The sequence below is a fragment of the Somniosus microcephalus genome, chromosome 11 (assembly GCF_052327205.1).
Source record: "Somniosus microcephalus isolate GS21.2 chromosome 11, FLI_Smic_1.0, whole genome shotgun sequence".
Classification (NCBI taxonomy): Eukaryota; Metazoa; Chordata; class Chondrichthyes; order Squaliformes; family Somniosidae; genus Somniosus; species Somniosus microcephalus.
The window spans coordinates 36,797,015-36,817,951 of record NC_140997.1 but is presented as its reverse complement, the minus strand read 5'-3'; the positions used below and the strand labels follow the sequence as shown (position 1 = coordinate 36,817,951).

The window sequence follows — 20,937 nt, the reverse complement described above, 5'->3', positions numbered from 1 at the left end:
GAGTGTTTTTTGGGGGTTTCGTCTGTTTTTGGTTTTCATGTGGGAAGGGCCCAGAGTTTGTACAATAAAGCATTTTATTTATTCACATTGTCCATGTTTGATCTTTGAAGTGTTTGTTGCCTTAACCGGCTGAGGGCTTGCGGAGCGGCTGCAATCATGTTCTATCATTGGCACAAGCCATTCCCTGACAGGGGGCCTAGAAGTGACGTTCAATAAGCCGCCGACGGGCGGCCCTTGGACCTTGTGCCTCCCTCCTGGGCTGGTACTCCTCGTCCTCATGCTCCTCCTGCTCCTCCTCCTGAGGTGGTGGTCCAACGTGAGGTGGCAGTGCCTGAGTCCTGCGGATAGCCAGGTTGTGCAGCATGCAGCAAACGACGACGAATTGGGAGACTCGATCCTGCGAATACTGGAGGGCTCCCCCGGAGCGATCGAGACAGCGGAACCGTTGCTTGAGCACGCCGATTGTTTGTTCTATGAGGTTCCTCGTCGCTTGATGGCTCTCGTTGTATGCCTCTTCAGCAGGGGTCGTGGGCGCGCGGAGCGGGGTCATGAGCCAGGTACACAAAGGATAGCCTTTGTCCCCGATAAGCCATCCTCTTGGGGGAGGCTGTGCCTGGAACATGTCAGCCACAGTTGTCTGTCGCAGGATAAAGGCATCGTGGCTGCTGCCTGGAAAGCGGGCATTGACAGCTAGGATGCGCTGCCTGTGGTCACACACCAGCTGTACATTGAGGGAATGGTAGCCCTTCCAGTTGCGGTAATCCTCGGCATGCTCCAGAGGTGCCCGCAAAGTCACATGCGTGCAGTCAATGGCGCCCTGCACCATGGGGAAGCCCGCTATTCTTGCAAACCCCACTGCACGCTGCTGCTGCTTGTCCAGGGTCATGGGGAAGGAGATGAATTGATGTCTCCTTCTGAAAAGGGCTTCGGTCACCTGGCGGATGCAGCAATGCACGGCGAACTGGGAGATGTTAGCGATGTCCCCAGTAGCGGATTGGAAGGAGCCGGTGGCATAGAATTTGAGAGCCACCGTCACCTTCACTGCCACCGACAGAGATGTCCTGCGCATCAGCTGTGGCTGCAGATCTCTCTGAAGCAGCCGGCAGATGTCTGCAACCACCTCCCTTCGGAATCGCAGCCTCCTAACACACATCGCGGCAGACATGGTCAGATAGGAGGTCTGCTGGCGGTATACCCTGCGTGGGTAAGGCCTCAGTTGGTGACGCCTGTTGCCCCCTCTGCGTCTAGCCAGGGCTGCCACTCTCTCACGGCGTCTGTAAGCCCTTCTGGCATAAGGTTGAAATTCAGCGTTGCCACCCAATGCAGCCCCCATTATATGCTGGCAAACACTGAGCTCTGAATGAAGGCAAAGATAATTGGTAAGCTCTGGCCTGAGCCAAAAATACCTGTCCAAGTGTTGGTCCAAACCAGTAAACTCTCCTCCTTGGTCTCTGTCCAAAAAACCGTTGCACAAGAGTGAATGCTGCAAAATGGCTGGCCTTTATACTGCTGGGTAAGTGCCCTTTAATTTGCGCTCCCCGCTGCCCGGCTGGGCTGTGTACCATTCCACTTCACAGTCGCTCGGGCCGCCCGGCGCACAATGGGCCGGCGTGAGTGAAGTTCCGGTTCGGGGCGCACAAAAGGCGTTGCACTAGCAAATGACGTCATGATGTGCGCGCGCAGCAGGGCGCGCGCTAAGACTTTGCGCCGGCGCTAAATGTGTACTGAAGTTGGGGCGAGGCGCAGATCGCGCTGCGCCCGGCCGCTAAGCGCCTAGCGCTCAAAATCTACTCCTCCTAAGGCGCTAACGGCTGCCGCGCCCAACTGAATTTCTAGGCCTATGTGTTCCTGAACCCATGGAAGGCATAGTGGCCTAGAAATTCACAGTGTTTGCACTGGCCGTTAAGGGCCGTTTCGGCCAAAAAAATGGTGGGTCCCGTGTCGGCCGCCATTTTCGGCTGGGCGGTAGCACAGCCAATGTCAGTGCTCACTAGTGATATGTAGACTATGCAGATTGTGACGTCAGTGAGTGTGCAACGCTCACCTGATGCCCGATCTGCCATTTTGGAGTGCACTGCTCAACTTACCAGCCTGTGTTAATTATGGCCAGCTGACCAGGCATTCATAAGCAGGAAGGAGCTTCCAGCAGTGTTATTTAAAGGAATCATCAGCAACAACTTGCAGCTGACATGTTTGTTCAGTTTGACTGGCTTGGTGGAACTTTATGCAACTCTAGCAGCTTTTTAAACTTCTTTCAAGGTCCTAAGGTGACATGGAATGTGTTTGCAAGTGGACAACGCCTTCATTCTTATTTAAACGCTTCTGCACACAACACTTGCTCACAGCCATGGGGGCTCTACTGGCAGTCCCCCTCACACTTGAGTATCTTCGGGAGAGGGAGCGGAGCAGCGAAGAAGAGAAGATGCGCGCAGAGGGAGCAGGAGAGCCAGGAGGGCTCTCAACATGAGGTCTTATCCACCTAGGGTCTTTAGAGCGCACTTCTCTTAACTCCACTTAAGCAAGGAGGCTCTGCTTCACCAAGGAGGTGGTCACAGAACTCTGCCACCTCCTGCAACCAGACAATTTCTTTGCCAGCAGATCTTTCCAGTCTGCAGCAGGAGACATAGCTAACATATCCCAGTTCGCCATTCATCGCTGCATTCGAGAGGTCACAGAGGCTCTCTGCACGAGGAGAATGGACGTCGTTGGCTTCTCTCTGAACAGAGAGAAGCAGGAGGAGCACGCATGTGGTTTTGCCAGGATAACGGGCTTCCCCATGGTGCAGGGCGCCATTGACTGCACCCATGTGGCTTTGCGGGTGCAGCATAACAATCCTGAGATCTTCCGTCACCGCAAAGCCTACTACTCACTTAATGTGCAGTTGTTGTGTGGCCATGCACAGCACATCCTGATGGTCAATGCTGCCACCAGGAACATTATCGAGCAGACCATCGGGCTGCTGAAGCAATGATTCAGCTGCCTTGACCGCTCGGGAGGAGCCCTCTAGGACTTGCAGAGCGGGTGTCCCATTTCATGGTGGTCTGCTGCATGCTCTACAACTTGGCCATCATGAGGGCATAGCCCTTGACAGCAGGGATTGCGGGACCACCTCAGGAAGAAGACAAGGGATAGGAGGAGGATGAGGAGGAAGACAAGAGGCAGGCAGAAAATCCCCCTTCAGCATGGGCTATCTGTGAATGCCTCATCAGATTCTGATCCCTCTGTCATGGAATATCACAGCGTCCTCCTGGGCACAAAGCTGAAATATGAGCCACCACAAAACAAAGATTCCAAACAAAATTAATAAATTTATCACTATTCAATTTACATTGCAATATCAACTAATCACCCTTGTGCAATCCTTTAGTGCCTGTCGTTCCTGTGCCCTTTTCCTACTCTGGTGCTCCTACGCAGTGCTCCCCCAGTGGCTGCAGCATGGCTGGTGGAAGGCTGCTGACTTTCCTTGGGGGACACTGCAGATGGCCTTGCAGGATGACCTCAACCAGCTGTGGACCTAGAAGACCCAGCTGTAGACTACACCACCTCGGCATCGGCGGCAGCAGTCTGGGCTGGCTAGCTGACATGCAGCGGCAAGGGCAATGGTGGAGTGGCAGTATTGGGAATAGGAATGCTGTCATCCTGAGAGAGGACAGCAAGTTCCTGCTCCACAGACCCACTGCCATTCCCCCAGGACATAGCCTCAGCATTCCAGGCAATCCGTTGGAGGACAGATTGCTGGCCTGCTGCGACACCCTGCAAGCTCCTTTCGACACTGGTAAACCCAGCCATGCTGGCAGCAGTCTGAGCTTGGGTGGCAGCAAGCTGAGACTGCAAGAAAGCAGACTGCACCTCCACTGCAGCACTGAGACATTGGGTCGCTTCTGCCTGTTCTGCAATGAAGGCCGTGACATTACCCATCATACCCAGCACCATGTCTGGGTCAACAAGGTCTCTCCTGGAGTTGTCCATCATTTCCAGACTGGAAATCATGGGCTCCAAGCTCTGCGCAAAGCCCTGTTCAATGTTGGAACCGGACTCCTCCATGCTCCTTGACATTGCCAAGAGGCTCTCTGGCAGGCTTGCCATTCCACCTAACAATTCGGTGTGCATGCCCATCACTCTTCTTCTGAAGGCCGCCCCATCGAGGTCCTCATCTGAGTCCTCTGCAGCAGAACTCGCACACAAACTCTTCCTCTGGGGAGCTGGCTCCTGAGCTACCCTTTCCCCCTGGCCTTGCTGCAGCCCATTCATGCCAGGTGCCTCGCCCTGCGCAGATCCCGCATCTATACTACCCTCTAAATTCCGTGCAGTACCAGTTTCTGAGCTGGTATCTGCAAGTGTCAGATGCAGTGATGGTGTGTCGTCTGCTTCTCCTTCGCTCTCCTTCATTGCTTCGGGGACAGGCTGTGCGGGTGGCAGATCTTGGTCATCTGAAAGCAGAAAGGCACAAGAGTCAGGTTATGTTGGGGGGAAGCAAGATATCCATGCATACAGCATCAGCAGCTTGTGAGTGATGTAAGATGAGGGGGAAGTGGGATGTGAGAAGAAGGATTAGGAATGAGCATACCATTATTGTCCCCAAGGGCTTCAACTTCACCCATTGCCATGGCCTCGGTGACTTCTCCTCCAATGATGTCACACGCACTCTCCTCCAGTTGGCTCAAGGCCTTGGCTGCCTCCCAATTGCCGCTGCTTGCGAAGATTGTGAGCCACCTTGGTCTGCAAGAGAAAGGGAAGTGTGTCAACGAGTGTAGTGCAATACATTTGGGTGATGTGCCTGCTATAGTTGAATAGCTGTCAGTGTGTGCAAGGTGTGAGATGTGTGTGTGAGTGTTGCAGCAGTGGTAAGGTTGTGAGGGTGAAGTGAAGTTATGATTGTAAGGTCTGAGTGGTGATTGGCAGAGATTGTTGGTAGTTGAGTGATGGGGGTGTGGTACACTGAGCAATGTGTGAGGCTTGTGGTGCAGATGGTGGGATATGGCATTTGTTGAAGCCTTCACTCCCCTTGACCTGCTGTGTGAGGTCATTAAACATCTTGTGGCACTGGATCTTTGTTCTCGGGACCACACTGTTGGCCATTACGTACCCAGATATCTCTTGCCAGAGCCTTCTCGATATATGGGCTGATGGCTTCCTGCCACCCTACGGGAACAGGACAGCCCACCTCCTCTCCACAGCCACCTCCAGAGCCGCATCTGAGAACCTTTTGGCTGATTCTCTTTGCTGGTGCTCAGCCATCTCTTCCAACGTCAAGTGTGATTCCAATTCGAGCTCCAATTACAATGACAATGAGGTGCTGCTGCATCAAAGCACCTCCCCTTTAAGTAAAGAAAGAAAGACTTGCCTTTATATAGCGCCTTTCATGACAGCTGAACATCTCAAAGTGCTTTACAGTCAATGAAATACTTTTGAAGTGGAGTCACTGTTGTAATGTGGGAAAGTAGTGGAGAAAGACTAAGCCAAACATTACTGGTTATTGGACTGCATCCGATATTAGCCCACCTGTTGAATGGTAAGCCAATCAGCACCATAATCATGTAAATGAGCACTCAGCATGAATTTTGCTTGCTGCCTGGACCACTTTGACCCGGCGCAGTTAAGTCGTGCTGGGCCGTGATACCGCCAGTTTTTGGGCCATATCCAATTTCTAGGCTATTATCTCCCACATCTCCGGCCCCAAATGCCAGGCCACAGTTGGTTCCATTGATTGACAGTGTCTCCTCTTCATAATGACTTAGTGTGCAGAAGTCTGTGCCTACTCCCCCAGTGGCCTGCCCTTCTCTGGCATTGTATGCTGTCTTTTCTTGTAGAAGGAGTGCATTGTGTTTATTGGCTGTAGCAGTCTCCAGGTTCTGCAGTCACAATCTATCAGGATTATGGAATGGATGATAATAATAGTGGTTGGAAGGGTACATAGACCTAGGATATGAGACATCAAGGTGCTTGCGTGCATTGTATGATGTGAGAAAGTTGACATGAGTGCTACAGAATATTGCGGAAACAACATGCCATGCCAAAAGGGCACCACTTGAATATTGAGGCAGGGATTACTCATTGGTCTCTCTGTGTCTCAGCAAGTTTTCCTGTTATTCAGCTGTCAACTCAATTATATTTGCTGACCTTGTGAGGTCATTAAACTTCTCAGGATTCTTGGTGTTATAGGGCTGCCACTTATTGCCACAGCCACCTCCTTCCACATAAGCCGCACTGCAGTATTTAATGACTTCTTCCCAGCTATTCCAATGATGGCATCCCTCCCTTATCTTATTTCTAACAGCAAAACTTTAATATCAACCTCAGAAGAAATAGCTGCTCACCCCTTTCCTCTTGCAGGTGCCATTGTGTGCTTTCTTACCTCTTTTTAAATGATTGTGCCCTTTAAATGATGGAGTTGCACTTGTGCTCCCTTTTTCTGAGGTTTTCATTCCACCTGGTGGGTTTGGCCATAGCTTTATCCCACCCAGCTGACCCCGGGATTTCTGACTGGGTCAACGTTCCCTGGATGCTGGTAGCTGGAAGTCACGCCCTGCCACACTTCCGCTGGTGAATGGGGCTCTAAGAATCTCAGGGTCCTAATAATTTTTATCTCAGAGCAAAAATGCTGGCGTAAAAGATTAATTCAGCTGATTTTAACATGAAATCTAATCTTTATTTCCTTGAGTAATGTTTATCTAACCAGCAGGCAGTGGAGGTGTGAGAGAGCCATATGACTGGAAATTAGAACTGGATTGCATTTTAGTAATACTGCCAGTTATCCTTTAATTTTAAAAATGAATTATGCCACAGGTATTAAAAAAATCATTGCCAATATAAAAGTAAATTAGTAATAATTTTAATCAATTCTTTAGCGGTCACGAGTGAAAATACAATTTTTACTTTTAGATTTTAGATGTCATGGTGTATGTTATAAAAATATTCTTACAGTATTTGGACAATATTTGCTAATGTGTCAGGTCATTTTTTTCAGAACTATTTCTAGTTCACTTTATGTTTGGGTCATCTTGTGACAATATATTTTAATCCAACTTCACATCTTACAGCTAAGTTACCATTATACAGTTGAGTACTGTTTGTTTTTATTCATATCATGGCCAGTATTTGCTCAGACTATAACAAATTTGCTCTTGTAGTCTACAGTTATACCTTCAGACCTGGTTTCTCAGTGTGTGTCTCCTGTGTTGCAGGTGTTCTTTGGTTGTCGCTCATCTCTGAAGTTTTATATATCGTGCTTTTAGTTGTTGGTTTCAGCCTGATGTGTCTGGAGCTCTTTCATTCAAGTAATGTGATAGACGGCCTCAAACTGAATGCATTTGCTGCTGTCTTCACTGTTCTTTCAGGTATGTATAATTTCAGTTTCTAGAATTGACAGAAAACTGTCTGTTGATGATGCATTCAGGATTTCTTTCAGAAATGCCAAAGACCTATAAATATTGCAGGTGCAAGTGACTGATCTATCTTTTCAAATACATTCTGGGATGAGTCAAAGGAGCCTTTAAGTGATAACAAACTGCAATGATCACATTCTGGGCACTGTATATATCAGTCGTTGAATAAATAGACAACAGTGCAGCAGTGCATTACTCAGTTTATTCCAGGAGTGTGAAGGGCCCATCATTTGTGGCCTGACTGTGATGTTGATTCATTACTTTCAATGTCAGGGTTATGTGGCAAAGCAATTAAAAAAGCAAATGGAACACTGGAATATATAGCTAGAAGAGTGGAGTACAAGTCTCTAGAGGTTATGTGAGGCAGCCTACAATACATTGATCAAACTACATATGAAGTGTCATGTTCAATTTTGGTATTACACCTCAAAATAACCAGAAGCATTGCAGAGAATATGGAAAAGAGTAACAAGATGAGCAATGAGGAAAGGTTAGAAAAACTTAGGGGGAGCAATTGCACCTCGCCAAGCACTGACATTTGCACGAAAAATTAGAGTTGTAGGAGCCAATTTACGGACGTGAACTTATGCACCTGATCTCCCCCGAGTATCCAGGGCACCTGCCTAAAACAGTCGTTAGGGCGGTTGAATATGCTAATCAGGGGCCTAATGTCTGTTTAAGGACCCCGCTGGCAAATACAGCATAAACTGGGTGAAGCCTGCATCGTGCATGCTCTGCTTAGCTGTTCTGGGTCTAGAGTAGCCTATCCAGTGGTCTTTAAAGGGAGGTTTGCCAATGGAAAGTAAGTACCTTTTTAAAAATCTTATTTACATTAATCTGGAGGCAGGAGTGTTCCTCCTGCCTACGGTGTTAAATTAGCCATGGAGTGGAAACTGTGCATCACTTGGATTTTAGCTCCCGTTCTGCCGGGTTTCCCCTGGGCAGAGGGAGTAAAACTTCCCCCTTTAGAGTGAAAGATGGATGAATTTCAGTGGACCAAATGAAAAATCATGGGCTGCAGGTTCACGATTTCCCAAGCTGTGCTTTTTCTGAGTGCCACTCTTCACTAGGATTGCAGAATCAGCCTGGTCCTGCTCTATTGGATCTTGATTGATAGGAAGTTATTAAACAGTGGTCCCGATTTTAACTCCAGTTGGTTTTTGGGCGGATGGGTGGCAAGGTGAGTTCCTGCTGCAGAAATGAAGCTCAAGCTATTTTAACTCCCGGGCATCATTAATGTCCCGCTGAATCAAGCAATAATGGAGATTACTGAGGCGGCGTAATATTGCCCAGAATCTTTTAGCCTACAGTTAACTCCAAAATAGCACCAACAACAGTTTCTAAACCAGAGAGTAGACATTAAGAATAAAGAGTCAATAGCAACAACAACGTGCATTTATATAGCGCCTTTAACATAGTAAAACGTCCTAAGGCGCTTCACAGGAGTGTTACCAAACAAAATTTGACATCAAATCACATTCGGACAGATGACCAAATGCTTGATCAAAGAGGTAGGATTTAAGGAACGTCTTAAAGGAGGAGAGAGGTAGGGAGGCGGAGAGGTTGAGGGAGGGAATTCCAGAACTTAGGGCCTTGGCAGCTGAAGGCACGGCCGCCATTGGTGGGGTGATTAAAATTGGGGATGCGCAAGAGGCCAGAGTTGGAGGCGTGCAGAGATCATGGAAAGTTGTAGGGCTAGAGGAGGTTACAGAGAGAGGGAGGGGCGAGGCCATGGAGGGACTTCAAAACAAGGATGAGGTGAGGACTGAAGATGAGGAACTGGTTTTGATTGTAGACTATCTTAAACACTTTGTGCGCTGCTCTATAACAACTACAGCTGGTAAATGCAGCATAAAATTTCTACCATAGAATCATAGAATCATAGAATGGTTACAGCACAGAAGGAGGCCATTCAGCCCATTGAGCCTGCGCTGGCTCTCTGCAAGAGCACTACAGCTACCGCTACCACTCCCCCGCCCTTTCCCTGCAGCCCTGCAATTTTTTTTCCTTCAGGTACTTATCCAATTCCCTTTTGAAAGCCACGATTGAGTCTGTCTCCATCACCCTTTCAGGCAGTGCATTCCAGATCCCAACCACTCGCTGAGTAAAAAAGTTTTTCCTCATGTCACCTTTGGTTCTTTTGCCAATCACCTTAAATCTGTGTCCTCTGGTTCTCGACCCTTCTACCATTGGGAACAGTTTCTCTCTATCTACTCTGTCTAGGCCCCTCATGATTTTGAATACCTCTAGCAAATCTTCTCTCAACCTTCTCTGCTCTAAGGAGAACTGTAGTGTATGTATCCGTCTACCTTTAAGAAAACCATTGTATGTAACCGTTCACTTTTAAGAGAACTATTTTAGGTGTGGCACTACTTTGTTGGCTTCTGTATACTGTAATACCGACGGTGACCACACCGGTATATAAGTGCTGTGTCAGGATTTATTTGGCAGATTCGCCCTGACCTTCGAATAGTAAAGTCCTGTTTTAAGTTACTCTGGTAGTCTGTGTATTAATTAACTAAACAACCCACAGACTTTACAGTGGCGACGAGTCCGATCGTACCCTGCGGCAACAATACTTCCGAAGCAGTTAACGAGCGTCGAGAAGAGGCAACCGCCCTCGTCGTTCTGCTGGGAGAAAACTCGAGGCTGCAGAACTAGAAAGGAAGAAGAAGTTAGCGACAAAGACTTCCATCAGCAACAGGCACTGACTGTCCCTTCTGCCATGGTGAGGAGTGAGCCGATCAGCACGAGAAGCAAGGCGGCCACGGTGACTGTGAGTAAGGGAAAGTAAAAAGAATAACCGGAGGATAAGGGCGGTGCACTCGACCACGGTCGAGGGGGAAAGGAGCCGGACAGAAGTCGGGTCCAGAGGCGCTGAGACTGGGGCAGCGTGGAGCAAGGAAGCCGCGGTACAGACAGGCTGGGGATGCAACGGCGTCGTGAGACAGCTAGACCGCGACCGGCGACAAAGGCCGGGCAGCGACCGAAGCCACGAAGCGCTGCGACCGGGAGCGTAGGCGCGGAAAGAGATAAACTCAGCCACAGCCGGGGAGGGAAGCACCGGACTGCGAGAGGGCTGGGAGGCGCGATTGGGAGCCGAGTGAGCGGGAGAGGCAGAGCCGACCAAGGGGGAACTGAGCGAGAGCCAGTCCAGCGGCTGAAACTGTTCTCCGTCAACGGGGTGTACCCAGCGCCGGTGGAGCCGAGCGAGCGGGAGAGAGACAGAGCCCGAGCAAGGGGAACCAAGCGAGAGCCAGCCCAGCGGCTGAAACTGTTCGCCGTCAACGGGGTGTACCCAGCGCCGGTTGCCCTGCCGAGAAAAGGGAAAGCCCTGAAGCCGACGCGCAGGCTGTGAACCTAAAAGCCAGCGGCCGTCGCCCGTGGGGAAAGTGTACCCCTCCCGCTAGGGAAGAAACGCGGGAAGCCGCCATTAGGCAGGGAAGAAGACAGAAGCGGGAAACCGCCATTGAAGTGGGCGGGGAGAGAAGATAAGCACGGGAAACCGCCATTTTCGCGGGAACCGCCATCTTGGAAAAAAATAAATAAATAAAAGAAAATTTAAAGAAATAATTCGTGGTGTTATCAGGAAGAGAGGAAGATGCCTAAGCGTGGTAACATCAACGATTTTAATTCCGAGGTAGAAGACTGGGCCACGTACGTGGAACGCATTGAGATCTATTGTGAGGCCAATAAAATAGAAGAAGATGACAAAGCTATAACCTTGCTAAACTCGATGGGCGCGAAGACATACGGGCTCTTGAAGCATCTACTAGCACCAGCTAAACCGGCGGATCAGACTTTCGATGATATTGTGACTGTTCTGAAGGATCACTTGAACCCCACACCGTTGATGTTGGCGGAACGATTCAAATTCTATGCGAGAACGCAAAGGAAAGACGAAAGCAACGCAGAATACTTGGTCGAACTGCGTAGAGTAGCGAAACACTGCCAGTTTGGAGGGAATCTGACAGAGGCATTGCGAGACAAGTTCGTGTGCGGGTTGTCAAAGGAAGGAACGCAAAAGCGACTACTCGAAGAGAACGACCTTACACTTGACAGGGCTGTCCTTATTGCAGCATCGCACGAAGCCACAGTGAAGGGAACTGCGGAAATGCAGCTAAAGGCAGCGGCACTCAGTGTGGATCAAATTACCTCGAGTACAACAAAATGCTATCGTTGTGGGAAGACAACACACGACCAGAACCAATGCTGGTTTAAGAACCAGGAATGTAGGAAATGTGGCAAACTGGGTCACATAGCTAAGGTATGCCGGTCAGGGAAGAAGACCAACAACCAAAGGAAGCCATCACAGGAAAAGTGCAACAAGGTACACAAGGTGGCTGAGAAGAGTTCAGACGAACAGAATTCGGACTCAGACCCAAACGGCCAGGAGCTGGGTAGTCTGAGAATTCACAATGTGAGTAAGGAAGCTGACCTACAAACTATCTGGGTCATGCTAAAAATAGCTGGAGTCCAAGTGAAAATGGAGTTGGACACTGGATCAGCTCTATCAGTCATAAATCAAAGGGATTACCACTGGCTATTCTCACATATACCCTTAAGAGATACCAAGTTCGTATTGCAGACATACACGGGGCATAAAGTAGACCCCATGGGAAAGATAAGAGTCAAGGTGAGAGATGGGGGTAAAGAACACCCAAGAATGAACTTATACGTACTACCTGAGGGAGGACCACCACTTCTGGGACGGGAGTGGATCAAGAAAATAGACATGGAATGGCACTATCTAAAAGCCATAACGAGTGAGGACTCGGTGCAGACAATCAGCTCAGATTCTGAAACGGATGACGATAAGACCAACCCAAATATGAAAGACAAGGCTAAAATGGACTTGCCGACTAAGGTTGGAAGAACGAAGGCATGCAGAAAGGCTTATGTTCCAGAGAAGAACAAAGTTTCAGAACAGAACTCCACCGAACAACGACAACATAGTTTGACAGAGAATTCTGAGTCTGTTCAGTTTACGGACATATCCATGACTGACGAACACCGAGCTCGGACTCAACTTTATTTCAAATTACGACAGCAAGTAGAACAAGTGAGTTACCGTCTCGAACAAGAGATGAAAACAATGAAAAAGTTCTATGACACCAAATGGGAGAATCTGGGAAGACAACAGAAGCAGCTAGCTCAAGCAGAGAGCGACCATAGAGCCATTGTGACCAATTACCGATCACATCTCCCTTCTGCTGTTCAGGAGTTAGAATATTTGCAGGAAGGAGCAAATGAAGAGGAATCTTCAGGAAGCCAGGATTTTATTCCCGTTCTTCTCTACGACTCCTTACAAGCAGAGTTTGAGAAGTTGAAGGAACAGTATGAACAGGCCCAGGCTACAATCCTGGAGGGGATTAACTCGGCAACCTCCGAAAAGCTAGTTTCAGTAGAAGCATATGAGCAACTAAAGGTTGAACATGAGCAAGAAGTCCAAAGGCTGCAGGAAATTCTTGATGAGCTCAAGGCCAAGACAGACTCATCGGTAGAAGTTCCATCCATAGATGAGAAATTAGAGGTGAAAGACATGGCAGAACATGTCCAAGAACTCATAAAAATATTGAAGGAAACCCAAGACAAATATGAGGCGGCAATGACCGAGGTTCAACAACTTGAAGAACAGATTCAACTGGGAATCCTTTCAGTGGAAGAAAAGGAAACTGTAAGAAACACAGAGACTGTAAGAATGGCCCCTGAACATGAGCTAGAGAGCATCAAGGCGCAACTTCTCCGAGCGCTGAAAGCCAAAGTACAAGAGGAAAAGAAGGTGAAAGCATTGGAGGAAAAGGTGGATGAAATGGAGAAGACTCTGATCCACAGTGTTCCCGTGGAAGAGTTAACGGTCAGCCAACTCCTTCATATGCTGAGGGACAAGACTCTGCAATGGGAACAATCTGAACACGAGCTTCAATCTTCAAAGGGAAGGAGTTCGGAGCTCTCAAAAGTTATGGAAATAGCTGAGGTTGCAACACAGATTTTACTGGGATGCCAAAAGTACGCTGAATCACGTCTATGTGAACAACAGAATGTTGAAACAGCTGCTCCAGTAGAAGGATTGAATAGCCCGATCAATCAATCCCCGATGGAAGGGGAAGTATTGAAATCACAAATGAGGTCATTAGTGAAGGATTTGCAGGAAACCCAGGAAGAGCGGGATGAATATGAACGCATGAAGAAGTCTCTTCAGGAAAGATGTCTAGGGAGGGAACAACAGTCGGCTAACGTCCAGTTGGGTAAGGAAGAAGTAGCAGGCCCTCTCGCTAGACTAGTTCAGGACGACACCGAATATTACCATGACCTGTTGAGTGACACGGAATATTACGAGGACTTGGTCTGCCCAGCTTGTGATGAAAACTCCCAAAGTGCAGAAATCAGGATGAAGCACTTAAAGTCTAAGGAACATAGGGAGATGGTGGCGCTACAGCTGGCAGCTGATAAGGGAGCCCCGAGAGTCTCCAAGAAGCAGAAAAGAAAAAGACGAAGCAGAAGGTGATAACCATCTAAATCATTATCACTTCTACCAGATCATGTACGTGGGCCCTACGAAGGGAGCCAAATCAGTTGGCAAGTAGGAAAAATTACCAAGGCAGTCCAGCTGTTTGTAAAAGTCAGCACTGCTGGTTCAGCAGGACGGAAGTTCAAGCTGTTAAGTCAAGGGAAAGACTATTGGATGAGTCACGCTAGCAATGTGAACCGGCTACACCACAGAGATGTTGTTCGGACCGAGTCAAGACCAGAGACCGAATCTGTGAACTGTTCCCGCAGAGACTGAATCTGTAAACTGTTTCCCGCATAGATTATACCTGTGAATTGTTTTACATGAAGTTGAATATATGTTATGTTTAATGGGGGACTAAGTATGTTGTAAGCTAAAAAGGGAGGATTGTAGTGTATGTATCCGTCTACCTTTAAGAAAACCATTGTATGTAACCGTTCACCTTTAAGAGAACTATTTTAGGTGTGGCACTACTTTGTTGGCTTCTGTATACTGTAATACCGACGGTGACCACACCGGTATATAAGTGCTGTGTCAGGATTTATTTGGCAGATTCGCCCTGACCTTCGAATAGTAAAGTCCTGTTTTAAGTTACTCTGGTAGTCTGTGTATTAATTAACTAAACAACCCATAGACTTTACAAGAACAACCCCAGCTTCTCTAGTCTAGCCACATAACTGAAGTCCCTCATCCCCGGAATCATTCTCATACATCTTTTCTGCACCCTCTCTAAGGCCTTCACATCCTTCCTAAAGTGCGGTGCCCAGAATTGGAGACAATACTCCAGTTGAGGCCGAACCAGTGTTTTATAAAGGTTCATCATAACTTCCTTGCTTTTGTACTCTTTGCCTCTATTTATGAAGCCCAGTATCCTGTATGCTTTTGTAACTGTTTTCTTAACCTGCCCTGCCACCTTCAACAATTTGTGCACAAAAAACCCCAGGTCTCTCTGTTCATACACCCTCTTTAGGATTGTACCCTTTAGTTTATATTGCCTCTCCTCGTTCTTCCTACCAAAATGTATCACTTCGCACATTTCTGTGTTAAATTTTATCTGCCATGTGTCTGCCCATTTCACCAGCCTTTCTATGTCTTCTTGAAGTCTATCACTATCCCTTTTATTCCATGGTCTTCAACTTTGCTTGCAAGCCTATTTATGTGGCACTTTATCAAATGCCTTTTGGAATTCCATGTACACCACGTCAACTGCATTGTCCTCATCAATTCTCTCTGTTACCTCATCAAAAAACTCGATCAAGTTAGTTAAACACGATCTGCCTTTAACAAATCCATGCTGGCTTGCCTTAATTAATCCACACTTGTCCAAGTGACTGTTAACTTTGTCCCTGATTATCATTTCTAAAAGTTTCCCCACTACCGAGGTTAAATTGGCTGGACTGTATTTGCTGGCCCTTGCCTTGTTAGCCCTCCCCAAATGCATTACCTCACACTTCGCCGGATTGAATTCCATTTGCCACTTTTCTGCCAACCTGACCAGTCCATTGATATCTTCCTCACTATCAATCACACGGCCAATTTTTGTATCATCTGCAAACTTAATCATGCCCACCTACATTGAAGTCTAAATCATTGATATATACCATAAAAAGCAGGGGACAGTACTGAGCCCTGTGGAACCCCACTAGAAACAGCCTTCCAGTCATATAAACACCCGTCGACCATTAACCTTTGCTTCCTGCCACTGAGCCAATTTTGGATCCAACTTGCCACTTTCCCTTGGATCCCATGGGTTTTTACTTTCTTGACCAACTTGCCAGTTGGGACCTTGTCAAAGGCCTTTCCAAAATCCATGCACTACATCAAATGCACTACCCTCATCGACCCTCCGCATTACCTTTTCAAAAAATTCAGTCAAGTTAGTCAGGCACGACCTTCCATTAACAAATCCATGCTGACTGTCTTTGATTAATCCATGATTTTCTAAATGATAATTTATACTGTCCCTCAGAATTTTTTCCAAAAAGTTTCCCACGACCAAGGTTAGGCTGACTGGCCTGTAATTAGTCGGTCTATCCCTTTGTGCCTTTTTGAACATGGCACAACACTAGCAGTCCTCCAGGCCTCTGGCACCATGCTTGTAACCAGACAGGATTAGAAAATGATGGTCAGAGACTCCACTATTTCCTTCCTTGCCTCTCTTAACAGCCTGAGATACATTTCATCTGAGCCTGGCGATTCATCTACTTTCAAAGATACTAAACTGCTTAATACTTCCTCTCTCTATATGTTTACCCCTTCTAATATTTCACACTCCTCCTCCTTAACTACAATATCTGTATCGTCCTTCTCTTCTGTGAAGACAGACACAAAGGGCTCGAACTTCCAAGCCCCGAGGAGGCGGGTTTGGAGGCGGGAGTGGTGGGAAAATTGCAGAATCGGGGGGCAGGAACCCATCCGGCCCCCAACACGCCTCCGTGCCAATGTCCCAGGAGGCGGGTATCCGACCTATGCTGGGAGCCGCCTCCTCGAGGCGGGAAGGAGATTCATGCCAAGTAACTGCCTGTTAACAGGTAGTTAACAGGCACTTTTTTGCCTAATCCCTATTTTTAGCCCTGAAGTGTGGGCTTCCCGACGGCTCCGAACCACGGCAAGTTAGCGAGGCAGACCGTCAGTCTGAAGGTGTTGGAGGGGTCGAGATGTCCGTTGTGCAGGTGAGTGATGGGTGCATGTGTGCAGAGGTAAGTGTGTGAGGTAAGTGTAAAGTGTTTTAATAAGTTTTACATACCTTTACTTTCTCCTGGAGGCTTCCTTCCTTCAGTTCTCGGGAGTCCCTCAGCTCACCGGCACAGAACGCAGAATGGCCGCTGAACTGTCAAAAGCTGCAGCCTCTGCTTTCTGGTCTGGAGAGCTCTCTAACTGAGTCTGAGTAGAAGGACTCAAGTTAGAAGACAGACTGTCAGTGTTTCACAGCTTCACAGAGCTGTCAAACGCTGATTTTTCATCTGCCAAAAGCTCTTGACAGATGAATTGTCAATCGCTGACATCACCAGTAACCATGTGTCCCTTAATTGGCCTGCTGAGCCCGCTGGGCGGGCTTAACAAGATCAATCAAGGGAAAATCACGTGGGTTGGCCACAAGTCGATGGAGGCGGGACTACAACCCAAAAAGTGGGAGTTCCGCCTCCAAAAGCTCCCCATTGACAAAATCCAGCCCAAAGTATTCATTAAGAAACATACCCACATCTTCCGCCTCATAGATTACATTTTTGGTCTCTAATAGACCCTACACTTTCCTTAGTTATTCTCTTGCTCTTTATGTATTTATGAAACATCTTGATTTTACTTGCCAATATTTTTTCATGCTCTTTCTTTGCTTTCCTAATTTCCTTTTCAATTTCACACCTGCATTTTCTATATTTCTCTAGGCTTTCTGCAGTATTTAACTCTTGGTATCTGACAAAATCTTCACTTTTTTCCCTTATCATACCCTGTATGCTCTTTGACATCCAGAGGGCTCTAGATTTGGGAGACCCACCCTTTTTCTTTGTGGGAACAGATTTGCTCTGGACCCTCACTATCTCCTCCTTGAATGCCTTCATTGCTCGGACACTGATTACCTCCAAGTAGCTGTTTCCACTTTTGCTAAATCACATCCCATACTTGTCCCTTTACGAGAGTACACTTATTTATTCAAATTTGTATTACACTTATCATGAATTCATAGTTTATTCATAACTGTCATTCATTTTCAATGTTGGAAGGTAATACCTGATAATATTTTTAATATCTAATTAATGATTTCAAAATCATACCAGGTTATATCATATAATCATTATTTTTATCCAGCACACTGCACTTCAAATAGCCAAAACTGTGAAAATGTTAATTATTTTTATTGTTTTGTAAGTTTTAGCCAGGGTACATGGTCTAGTATTGACTATAGCGGATATTAGCAGATAAAAGCAGATTACCAGTTAACACCGCCACTAAAATAACAGAGAGAGGAATGTCATACAAACGTGCTTAGTATTTGTCCACTAATACCAGCAATAATAATTTCTAGGTTTATACCTATACATTATTAAAAATCTTGAACAAAGAAACTAAATAACTTGTTGCCACAAACCACTTAGTCTCACCCTACGTACATCCTTTTAAAAGCGAGATTTCCCTCATCCTCAGGATTTCCAGCAAAAGTGGGTTGGAATAGTACTTCCACTTAGCAGTGTCAAAAGAATATGGGGAAAAAAGAAAGACATTCAATTCTTGTTATTTTCTTCTGACCTGGAGACAAGATTTACAAGCACTTGCCAATCATGAAATTTCCCTCACCAGCAGCAATTAGTCTCGAATTGGCCTTTGAATAACTTGCGTGGACATAAATTAGTTTCTGTGTCCCTAAAGGAACAATTGCACCGTAACAATAGAATATTACATAGTGCACTATAAGTAGCTGCCATTATAAAACAGTATATTGTCTGAAATAAAAACAGAAAATGCTGGAAATACTCAGCAGGTCAGGCAGCACCTGTGAAGAGAGAAACAATGTTAACATTTCAGGTCGATGACCCTTCGTCAGAACTGGAAAAAGCTGGAGATGGAACAGGTTTTTAAGCAAGTGCAGGGGCAGGGAAAGGCGGGGAGGGGAGGAAAGAACAAAAGGGAAGGTCTGTGATAGGATGGAAGACAGGAGAGATTAAGAGACATTGAGAGAGATTAAGAGATGGTGCAAGGCAAAAGGAGATGGTAATGGGACAAGTTAAGAAACAAAAGATGGCTCTAGATGAGGTGGCACTGGCAGAATGAAAGACAGCTGCCATGTGGGAGAGAGAAAAAAAATGGGAAAAAAGGATAGGGGCAGAGGTTATGGTCTGAAATTGTTGAACTCTATGTTGAGTCCAGAAGGCTGTAAAGTGCCTAATCGAAAGATGAGGTGCTGTTCCTCGCGCTTATGTTGAGCTTCATTGGAACAGTGTAAGAGGCCGAGGATGGTGAGGTCGGAATGGGAGTGAAGCGGAGAATTAAAGTGACAGGCGATCAGAAGCTCTGAAACAGTATATTGTCTGACTTGCTTTGAGCAGCACCACAGGAATTCTCCTAAGAATATTAAATAACTGTGATATAAACTCCAATTATGAAATGAACTATAACTGCACATTACTTTCAAACTAATTATTGTCCTAAAATGGAGGTGTGCAGTACTGTGCAATTTGACCTTTTCTGTGGCCAGTTCAGGTCATCTGAAGGTTCTGGTTGAAACCTGGCTGTTGAGAAGATATCTAAGATTGTAGCACTCATCTGACAATTAACATTTTTGTTACAAGTTTATTATATCAAGTTCTACCTATCTGATTCACAAAGTGCCATGTGTAACACTATTGTTTGAATAAAATTAATAGAAGATGCAAGTGCGAATAGCACAGGTTTGAGTGGAGAAGAGAAAGATGGGTTCGTGCTGCTGAAGGGTGAAAAGATTGCCCACTTTATCAAACCTGGAAAATTACTCTGTCAAAGCATAAAAGGTAATACCTGAACTCCAAAAAATTGTTTTTGACATATTGGTGACACCATTCCGACGGCAAAGCTACATTAAGGAACCAATCAAAAGTAATGTTAGCAACACTTAGCCACAGAAATTGTTTCCGTACTTTAAACTGGAAAATCTATACTGCAACAAATGGCCAAACCAAATTCGGAAGTAGTTTTTAGTAATAAATGGTGTTCCCTTTTTTTTTAAGCAGCATATTATTTTAAATTACTTACAGTTAAACAAAAACAGGTGCAAATGCTTTGCTCTGAAACAGTCAATTAGTGACATTGTTCAAAACCAGAACTCAAAGTCATCAAAAGAAATAACGTCATCATGGCAACATATGCAAATATGTCAATCAACATGCAATTGATACAACACCTGCTAGTTTGCTATATAATTGAATGCAAAAAGAACAGTAATCAGATGTTCCTTTAATACACTGGTTCCGAAAATGGAAATGTAGATAAAATATTATTTTTCAATAACAGTAGCTGTTACAAATAAATAGGGGCCAAATTTCCTCAGCCATTTGGCCAGAGTCCACTGGAAATCCAACGGGAATCCAGCAGAATGGCTCTAAAACAGGCCGAGGCTCAGATATGCCGGGTCGCAACCTCATTTAGAAAATCCTGCTCTGCATTGTAAGTGGTTAAGTCTCCATCCAATCATTACAAGGACAGCCATGTCATAGGCCAGAGGTGGGCACTCTATACTGGGAGTTCCCACATCCTTGGCCCATAAGGGACCTGGCATAGCTGCAGGGATCATGTCCCATTGAAATTCAGCCCCATATCTTCATAATATGGTTTAAAGCTTCAATATAGAATAAATGGAAACAGATAAATCATGTATCAAATTAGTGATCCCTTCCGAGAAATTCACAAATGTATGGCTTCAGTTTCTTGACCAGTAATTTTTGGTGCTGTGAAAGTTCAGTCCACAGGAAGAGCAGCATGAACAGGAAAAATAGCAGGAGTAGCATCAACCTCTAGCTGGCAGAGCTCTCAAAGAACAACTGACCAATGTTCCCCCTAATTTATTTTGGGTGCATAGTCCCTTTAAGAGGCTGCATGGCCCATTCACAGTTTCGCACATGCGCGAAATTTAACATTGGAAAAGTCAGTCCCGGGCTGTGTGGGACCGGCTGCGGCCATGCAACTTAGAGAGGACTTTGCAACTGACCCAAGGGGGCTCCACCTGAATCATCCCTCCTGTAATGTATATACCTTTAAGGGGGGAACTATCTTTTACAGCTCATGTATACTGCAGTACCGGCAGTGACCACACCTGTATATAGCACTGAGTAGTAATCTGTACAGATCAGTTCCAGTGTGAGCCACGTTGAGTAAACACCTGTTGTACCGTTCTCCTGCAGTCTGTGTCTTATTATACACGGACACAACATTGGCGACAAGCCAAGTTCGAACCTAACTGCAACTCTGCATCACCTCCCGGGGATTCGTTCCTGGAGATCAGTGGATTGGAGGTCAAGGCCAGAGACTCGGGCGTCGACCACGGGCAACCGCCCAGTCATCCAGCAGAGATTC

General features: G+C 46.4%; 1 protein-coding gene across 1 annotated transcript in view; it reads left to right on the top strand.

The window, feature by feature from the left end:
• Nucleotides 1–20,937, top strand: part of gsg1l (gsg1-like) — a 316,678-nt gene that overhangs the window by 175,862 nt on the left and 119,879 nt on the right. Inside the window, exon 3 of the mRNA XM_086000482.1 lies at nt 7,185–7,337. Within this exon, the coding sequence (XP_085856608.1) occupies nt 7,253–7,337 (85 nt within the window). The 5' untranslated portion in view covers nt 7,185–7,252. The remainder of the gene's footprint in view (nt 1–7,184; nt 7,338–20,937) is intronic.